Raw genomic sequence first — 9,336 nt, forward strand, 5'->3', positions numbered from 1 at the left:
AGCAGGCTCCCCAACTAAATTAAATCTAATAACTTACAAAGCCCTTTTCCTGTGTTTTCTAAAATCGTTTCACTTAGAGACATTTCTCATTTCACTAAAATTTTCTGAAATCCAAGTGTACTTAAGATTACTTGGCACTGGAGCGCCTGTGTGGCTCAGTGGGTTAAGCCTCTGCCTTCCGCTCTGGTTATGGTCTCAGGGTCCTGGGACTGAGACCCGCATCGGGCTCTCTGCTCAGCAGGGAGCCTACTCCGCTTCCCCCCCCCCACCCCCGACCTTCTACCTAATTGCGCCCGCGTGCGCGCGCTCTCTCTCTCTCTCTCTCTCTCTCTGCCAAATAAATAAATAAATAAAGATTACTGCTTAGGTTATCTGACCTTTGGACACCGATTCTCCACAGGACTGTGAATATATTCAGAGTGGCCATTTTCTACTCTGTGTCCCTCACATGGAAGTGTTGTCAATTTTTAGCTGATTCTGGACAATCCTCTACTCAATGTGTCTCCTCTGCTTAATCATTTACCAACCTGGCATCTCTCCTTTTAACGTCTAGTGGTCAAAGTTGAACAGTACTCATTTAGTGTGGTCTGGTCCATCACCTGAATGACAAGCAGCGTGATGGAGGTAAGAAAGACAGTGAGCTCTGGAGTGAGACAGCCAGGCTCAAAGACAGGCTCTGTCCCAGGATAACTGGACCTCAGGCAGTTAATTAGCCACCTTATGCCTCTGTTCTAATCTACAAAATGCTAAAAATTATAGTACCTTCCTTATAAGGTTACTGGGAAGTTTAAATAATAGAAGCAAGGAGGTATGTAAAATAGTACTTGGCACATAGATAAGAGCTCAATAAATGTTAGCCATTATTGTGATGCCCTTTATCTAAAAGGTAAAAGATCTAGGTTTTAAGAGTCTCTCCACAGGGTGTCAGAATGGAAGAAATCATCCTGAACAAGTGCAATTAGGGATCTGACTGACTACAATTCTAAGTCCATAGCATGACAAGGCTACCTAAAAAAGACAAGGAACACTGATGTAGTGGGGGGGGGGGAGGACTTTATTTGTACATGGCCATTTTATTTCTTAAGAAAAAACAAAAGATGAAGCAAATATAGCAAACATTATACATCTTGGAAACAGACACAAATTGGTTAGAGTATTTTCATTATTTTTTCTATTTGCTTGAAATATTTTATAATTAAAATATACTTTTCAAAGTGAAAGCAGTTTTACACAGCATCCGTAAGAAAGAAATTTTAAGTTCTGAAATGACCAGGTCACACTGAAAGAGTACCATTCAACTTCGAACAATAGACTTTAAAAGGAGACGCCAGGTTGGTAAATGATCTGGAAAGAGTAACAGATAATGATAACTAAAGGAAGAACATAGAACATTTGGCTTGAATATCAGTATTCTCAGTGATAACGTGAGAGTTCTCTTAAAATATGGCAAGTGCTGTATTACACAACAAGGATTGGACTCTGGTTCCAGAGGGAGAACAGAGTGAAAAAAGGTCAGCTTACTGTAAGGTAACACTTCCTAAGATCCAAAACTGTCTGCGGATGGAGTGGGCAAATCTCCCAGGAGGTGATCAGGAGACTGTACAAACTGGATTACAAAGCAGTGACTATTTTAAGTTACAGGTCCCTGGAAGAATATGATGACAGTAGACACTGTTCTCTCTTCAAAACACACAAATGTGCAGGAACATAAAAACTTGCAAACAATCTCAAGAAAGCTCCAAAAACTCTTAGTAAAAATCTCTGATTAAACATCTATTGAGCAAGGCACAGGAACAATATTTAGTTGTAATTCCTTTAGGCATCCCCCAAAAGATGAATCCCCTATTCCAGCCAGCAGTGAGCTTTCCCTACTTGAAATTTCTTTATGGCATTTACTATATTCTGCCACAGTTATTTAAGTTTTACTAGTTTAAAAAGCTAGAGGTTTCTTGAGGGTAGCGCATGCACCTTTTATTCATTAATTCACTAAAGGGACATTGAACAGGATTCCTACATCCAAATAGCTTAAAAATCCAGAATCAAATATAGAATCCAGAAGGGATTTAGGGATCATAAAACCAAAACACAAATAACCACAATACAAGACTATGGGACTGTTACAAAGTAGTACTGGAGAAAATGGTGGAGGGAGTTTCACAGGTATCTTGTTATGGTGCCTACCTGAATTTTCTATTAACAATCATAATGTTTTATTGACTTCACAAGATGGTGAGCCATCCTGCCACAGTCCAACCAGCATAACATCTAGCACGGAACAGGTGTGCTAAAATCTCCACTGAATGAATAGAGGTGGCACTCACTGAAGCTAGACCTTGAAGATGAGAAGGATCCCAAGTTATGAGGGAAAGAGAAGAATTTTTTTCTGATGGGAAATTAAAGTGGTTTAATAAAGAACCCCAATTAAGAATATATTTAAACAAAGAATAGTCTTTGTGATGTTGCCATCAGAGAAAATAATTTAAAAGTTTTGATATAACCCACGAATTTGGCTAAATGTGTCTATTCATTCAAGAATCACTTAAGAATCATTTTCTTGTTGTAACAGATACCTCTGTAAGCATTCATTGAGCAAAGGGCACAAGAATGAGGCAGATGAAATGTAAGTAAATAAAACCAAGTCTGGCCTTCAAGCAACCAACAATGTTGCTAATCGACAGAATACAGGTAACTAATAAAATAATATAATAATAACTACTACAATAATAACTAAGAACTTGGAAGACTAAATATGTGTTATTAAAAAAAACGAAGACGCACTGAGAAACTGGATTGATCAGACTGCAGGACAGTGAGGCAAGCTTTTGGAAGAGGTGTAACCAAAAACTGAAGGATGAGCAAGGAAGGTTTCATTCCCGAAAAGGTATTGGGGCAATATTTGCATAGTTCATACCCTTCATGATATGCTCTCACACGTCCTCTCCCACTTAATCTACCCATACGATCTCGATTTTGCAACCACCTATTAAGAAACTGATAAACATCAATGCTCAAAGACAGAAGGACGGACGAAAAAATACCTGACAACCCATGTCTGGAAAGAACAGAAACATTTTAAACATCAAGACCATCACCTGAGGGAGGGCGAGGAAGGGAAGAGGCGGCCCGCCGAAGGGACGTCGGCCAGCTGGGCCGGATTTGGGGTGAGGGAAGCGGAACCAGGCCGGGCGGGTGGGGCCGCCAGAAGGGGTGGGTGTCTGCTACCCCTAGGGTAGGAGGGCGCCAGAGGCTTCCGGCACCCGCTCGCCGCGCCCCTCGCCCTCCATTGTGGGGCCTACCCGCCAGGCTCTACGCCCGGGGACCGCGCGCAGCCGCCCCGTCCAAGCCAGGATGCAAGGATGCTCTTCCCACCTGGTCCATCTTGGGTATCACCTTCCGCCGGCCCCCCATCTGAAACCGCAGGAGGTTGTAGAACTCCTCGGGGCGCCCCAAGCACTTCACGAACTCCATGCTGGTAGTAGGCTGCCGGCTGCCGGAGCTCGGTGCTCAATTCCCGTACACCCCTGGAGGACACCCGCAGGAACTCAGCGGATTAAACCCAGGAGGCGCGACGACTAGGGCGGAGCAGAGGCGGGTCCAGGAGGGCGTCACGCCCACTCCCCCGCCCACCTCAACCGGTCTCTGGCTCTCGCGCCACTTCTCGTGGGCTCACAGGGTGGGCTGACGGGCTCTGACTAGCTAGGACCGCTCGCACGAGGAAGACGCTGGCCAATCGGCGGCAGGATGAGGCTGGCGTGACGACCATACCCTGGACGCCCATTGGAGAAGAGAAAAGGACGGTAGAGCGGGATTGGTGCCTCTACGGGGGCGGGCCTTTTCCTCCACTTCCCTATGTAGCAGTTGGAGCCCGAACCCAGACCCGACGTTCTAACGTTTCTGTGGTGGGTCCTGGCCCCGAGGTGCGTAGGCTTTTGGCGCGAGTTCGCGAGGATTTTGTCAGTAATCCCTTCACGTGTGTAGCGGTATTTGTCCTGCGGCCAGATTAGCTCTTCAGAGACGCGCCCCTCCTGTACTGTCTGCGCGAGGCTGCGGACCCTTTAAAAGCCGGGAGGGCCCCGCCACCGAGTTGTCGGCGTTCACCACCGACACGGGAGCAAAAGTCCTCCGCGCGGCTCTTACAGCCGCAGAGGACGGCGGGCACCTGGTGCAGCAGGAACACCCCTCCTTTTCCTGCTTCACAACCCTCAAGGCTTTTTCCCTTCTCTCCGGGCGAAGTTACCTCGCCCCCCGAATTGAAGCTCTAGGACCTCTTTCAATGTGTTGAACCCCACTTTATCCCCCAAATGGATCTGAAGCGTTTCTACCCCTGTGTAAAGAGTGTATGATACGGAAATTTATATCTCCATCCTTGCTTTTTGGTTTTTAGTTTCGTTTGTTTTTTGATTTGAGAACGCGCGCGAGCCAACAGGGAGACGCGGACTCCTGGCAGGGCGGGGATTCTCCACCCGCCAACCCCCGAGCTGCATCTTCCCACCCACCTCCGCTGCTCATTCCCAATCCCGTTCTAGTTTTTTCCCCTAGTATTTATCACGTGCTAATACAATCCAAAATGGACTCGGGATATTCAGTATCGGTTTCTTGTTGCTAGAGCGTAAGCTCAATGACATCTTTATGTTGTTCCCTAACATACCCCCAAGCATCTAGAACAGTGCCTGGCACATACTAGGGGCACAGTGAGTATTTACCAAACCGACCAGTACTTCCTCCTCTTTGATGTCCTCCAAAGTTAGGATGTCCATAAGTGAAATCTCTCCCCCACTGAAACTGCTTCTTCGGATAATGGCACTAACAGCGTCCCAGCTGCCTAATTATCAAATCCCGCTGTCATCCCTAACTCCCTTCTCTTCCTACACCTGCCCCCTTTGAAATCATTCAAGTCTATGGAGCCTAAGAACCAAACCTCTTTCGTCTTAATCTCTCCTCTCTGATCCATCTTGGTTTAAGCCCCATCTTCTCTCCCAATCCCAAACTATTTTTCAAGTCCACTTCCATCTCTCTTCATGCATTCCCATGTGACAACTTGAGTAAATTTATCTAAAACACACACTTGATTATATTGGGACTGTACTGGAACTTTTTTTTTTTTAATATTTTATTTATTTATTTGACAGAGATCAGAGGCAGGCAGAGAGAGAGAGAGGAGGAAGCAGGCTCCCTGCTGAGCAGAGAGCCCGATGCGGGACTCGATCCCAGGACCCTGAGATCATGACCTGAGCTGAAGGCAGCGGCTTAACCCACTGAGCCACCTGTACTGGAACTTTTTTAAAGATTGTATTTATTTACTTGAGAGAGACAGGGAAAAAAGTGCTAGAGCACAGAGGTAGAGGGAGACTCCCCACTGACCAGGAAGCAGGATGTGGGGCTCCATCCCAGGACCCTGGGATCATGCCCTGAACAGAAGGCAGAAGTTTAACTAAGCCACCTAGACACCCCTGAACTGGAACTTTAAGAGCACACTTATATTCTCCCCACCCCACACACTAGTTTTTCTCTAACCTACTGAAACACTTTTTTTTTCTTTTTTTAAGATTTGACAGACACAGCGAGAGAGGGAACACCAGCAGAGGGAGTGGGAAAGGGAGAAGTAGGCTTCCCACTGAGTGGGGAGCCAGAAATGGGTCTCGAACCCAGGACCCTGGGATCATGACCTGCTCCAAAGGCAGACACTTAATGACTGAGCCACCCGGGTGCCCCCCTACTGAAAGACTTTTAACACTCTTGGTAATAAGCCAACCCCCTCCTGTTAGTGTAGGGGTTTTCTGGTATTTTTCCTCCTTGTGTTCCCAGACCCAGCATTTAAGAGGCATGTCAGAAATACTTACTGAATGGCTAAGGCCACTGAAACCTAACATTAAATATCAAGTTTTTCACTATATCAATTATCACAAAACTCAAGTTCAGGAGATAAATCTTTCCCCTAGAATCTGTTGAGTACAAATCTCACCTCTCCTTACTTCTGAGTGAAACCTGTATCTATATATCCCATCCCTCTCCTGTAATTCTGCCAAGCAAGAGACCTTTCCTTCCATCCAGAAGTCACATGGACAATCTGAGTAATTCCCACTGTTCCACACACACCCCCATTACTTCTTTTCTAGCTCCCTCATTCACTCCACTTATGCCTCCTTTCCCTCCCTCCTTTGGGGACTAACTGAAACTTTCTGAGCACCTCCTGCCATGATGGATAAAATCTCAGAAGGGAGCACGGCAGCTGTGGTTTCACTCAGCTGTCCACATTTCTGTTTCTACATTTCTTCCACACAGAACCCGGTCGGTGTACTTCTGCTCTAATTCTGATGGTCCCAAAGACAACCCCTACAACTCAGCGGCTAGCTGCTCTATTTCCCCCACTCTATGGACTTTATTAAGTCCCTGAAATCAGAAGAAGTCTGCTCCTGAGAGGATGGAGCAGGTGTGAGAGTTACTCTTCCATGTTCTGTTCTGTAAACTTTCATATCACTTGAATCTTTTGATATCTGTAACTTAAAAATAATAATAAAATTTTTCAATAGTAAATATTCTCATTCACCTCTTGGCTTTCTACCATTCTTACCCTGACCACCTTTGACTAGGGGTTCATACAGCATCTGTATCATTGGATTTGATCCTCGGCTACTGGATCCTGCAGGAGAAAGTTGGGAGGTGAAGCACTCTAGCCTGGATCCCCAATGTGACTCTATAACCCTTCCCTGGAACCCTAAGCGGCTCTAAATTCCCAGGACAGCTGTTACAAACCTCCCCTTCCTCCTTTGTACTTCAAAAGACCTCACCTTCCGCAAATTTTCTCTGAATCTATTTTTGTCTTCCTGTGCTTGCCCAGCTATCTTGGTGGCGCTGGCATGCTCTTGCCCTCCTACTGTTTGCTCTCAACACCTCATATACAAATCCTCACGTTATAACCACCCTTTAATAAGTGATTCTCCTCCCTGACCTCCTCTTTCTCATTTCCTTCAGGACTAGCCATCTTGAAGGGCAGAACACCCTCACCGCTCCTACTTCCTCAGCTCCCATGCAGGTCTCAGCCCCTTCAGACTTGGCAGCCGCTCTGCACAAATTGCTCTCTTGGAGGTGATCATGACCTCAAATGTGATCGACTGACAAATCCAAAAGCCTCTTCTCCTTCTCCTTCAACTCAGCATAAGCCAGTATCATGGACTACTCACTTCTACATGAAGCTTATTTTTATGGACTATTCACTTCTACCAGAAGCTTGTTTTTATGGAATATTCACTTCCACCTGAAGCTTATTTTTCCTCCTGTTACATTTGATCTTTCATTGACTGGCTTCTCTTCCTGCTCTTACCACTTAAGCACAAGATTTTCTCTATGGCTCCACAGTGATTGCCATCTTTTCTCATGCCATGTGACGGCCCTTGTTAACCTTCTCTCACTGACCATCCCACTATGAGGAATGCTCCCAAATCTGTGCCTCCCAGCCTATGTCCTAACTACGCTCTCCCCCAAGCTGGGGTGCCGCACAGGTACCTTCAGCTCAACATGCCTCACATCTGATCACCTTCCTCCACAGAACCTGCTCGGCTCCCAGCTGACTTCCCCTGTCAGTCAGCAGCTGGCCTCCTCTAGTGTGAGTGCCAGGCCTGAGTATCTTCGGCTTCCCGACTCCCAGCTCACCCAGGAGCCCAACCCCATGATGCCATTATACCCTTCCTCCTTTCCATTTCCACTGCAATTTCCAGTTCTAGCACTTGTAGCAACAACAGCAATAGCACTTCTCTTTCTTTCTCTACCAATCACAATGGGTGTAGACACACGCATGGGTCTTGGCACCCAGTCCTCCCCTCATGTCTCCAGACCTTCCCCATCTCATTCCCCTCCTGTACTCTGGTCCCACTGTACTGATCAGATATTGACTTAGAGCAAACGGCTGGACACCATCTTTGCCCCAGCTTAAGCCTAACATTTCACACTTCTGTTACCCGTATGGGTTAGAAAGGTCAATTAGAATTAAGGATACACACACATGTGTATATGTGTACATACACCCAGGTGCCTCCCCACATATATCTTCACACGACATACATCCATACACACACACACGAGTAAATATATTCTTGTAGATACAAACAGCAATCTATTACTCAAACAGGATTTTCAGACCATCTAGTCTGGAAGTAGGGTTTTACCAACTAATTTGAAAGAACAAAAGTGCAGAGAGATGGCCTCTGAAAACTTGAAGATTCTCTCCAAAACCCCTTTGAATCCTGTTATGGACTGAATTGTGTCCACTACCCTCACCACACACCCCCCAGCCAATTCTGACTTTGAAGTCTTAGCCTACCATGTAGGATATTTGGATAGGACCTTTGAAGAAGTAATTAAGGTGAAATGAAATCATAAGCCTTGGGTCCTAGCCCATCTATAGGACTGGTGTCCTCGCAGGGAGAGGCAGAAGCCCCAGGAGTGCCTACACATAGAGAAAAGGGCCTGGGCACAGAAGGCAGCTGCAAGGCCTTAAGTGAAAGCTCAGCATAGGCAAAGCTTCAGCACCTTGATGGGACACTTCCAGCCTCCGGGACTGCGAGAGCAGCAATTTCCGTCGTTTAGATCTCCCAGACCATGCTGTTTCCTTAGGCATACGTAACCTAAGGCCCAAAGAACTGGCATGTCTGCCAAGTAAAAGAGATAAATGAGGTACAGTGAGTAAGATACTTAACAAAGCAGGAAGGATTTAGATTTGATGTAAGAACTGTCATGACTGCAGGGGGTTGCTGAAACTGGTTGCAGACAATGACCCCAAGAAGAAACAGACCTCGCAGATGGACATTTGAAAGCAGATTCAAAGGATGCGTGTAGGAAGGTTGGATCTTAATGGATTACAGCCTTTTCTACACCCTGTTACAAAGATGAGTAAAGGTAAAATGGGTTTCATGGTAAAATAAGGTTTAGAAACACAAAGTGTTTTACTTTGTTCTACTGCAGAATTTCTTGGAGGCTTTGATGAGCCCCACCAAGCTCTGAGAGGGGGTAGAGCATTATTTGATAACAGAACCCTTCACCTATGAGACACCACAGTTGCTGCTTCTTCCCAGGGGCCTATCTGCAGAGAAGATGGAACAAAGGAAGCTTGGCTGCTTTCAGTAACATCCCCCCAGTGATGGCAGCCAGCGCTTGGGGCGGTGCTGGGGCACAGCTACGGAGGCCTGATACAGAGGGGACCACGAAGTGGTGGGTGGTAAGTGCACACCCTTGAGCCTTGTTAACTGTATGATCTTAAGCAAGTTCCTCAGCCTCTAGTCTGGAGGTCAGTTTCCTCATCTATACACAGTGACAGAGTACTTATCACCATGGGGATTTCTA

General features: G+C 46.1%; 1 protein-coding gene across 2 annotated transcripts in view; it reads right to left on the minus strand.

Moving 5' to 3' along the window:
• FDFT1 (farnesyl-diphosphate farnesyltransferase 1) overlaps positions 1 to 4,214 on the minus strand; it is a 35,744-nt gene extending 31,530 nt beyond the window's left edge. The window contains exon 1 of one of the 2 annotated variants that reach the window (XM_059372138.1): positions 3,370 to 4,214. In XM_059372138.1, coding sequence (XP_059228121.1) covers positions 3,370 to 3,468 — 99 coding nt within the window. In that variant the 5' untranslated portion in view covers positions 3,469 to 4,214. The remainder of the gene's footprint in view (positions 1 to 3,369) is intronic. The other variant, XM_059372134.1, reaches the window with a different exon arrangement.
• Positions 4,215 to 9,336: the final 5,122 nt, after the last annotated feature.

Source organism: Mustela nigripes, chromosome 1 (genome assembly GCF_022355385.1).
Source record: "Mustela nigripes isolate SB6536 chromosome 1, MUSNIG.SB6536, whole genome shotgun sequence".
In the NCBI taxonomy this organism is placed as follows: domain Eukaryota; kingdom Metazoa; phylum Chordata; class Mammalia; order Carnivora; family Mustelidae; genus Mustela; species Mustela nigripes.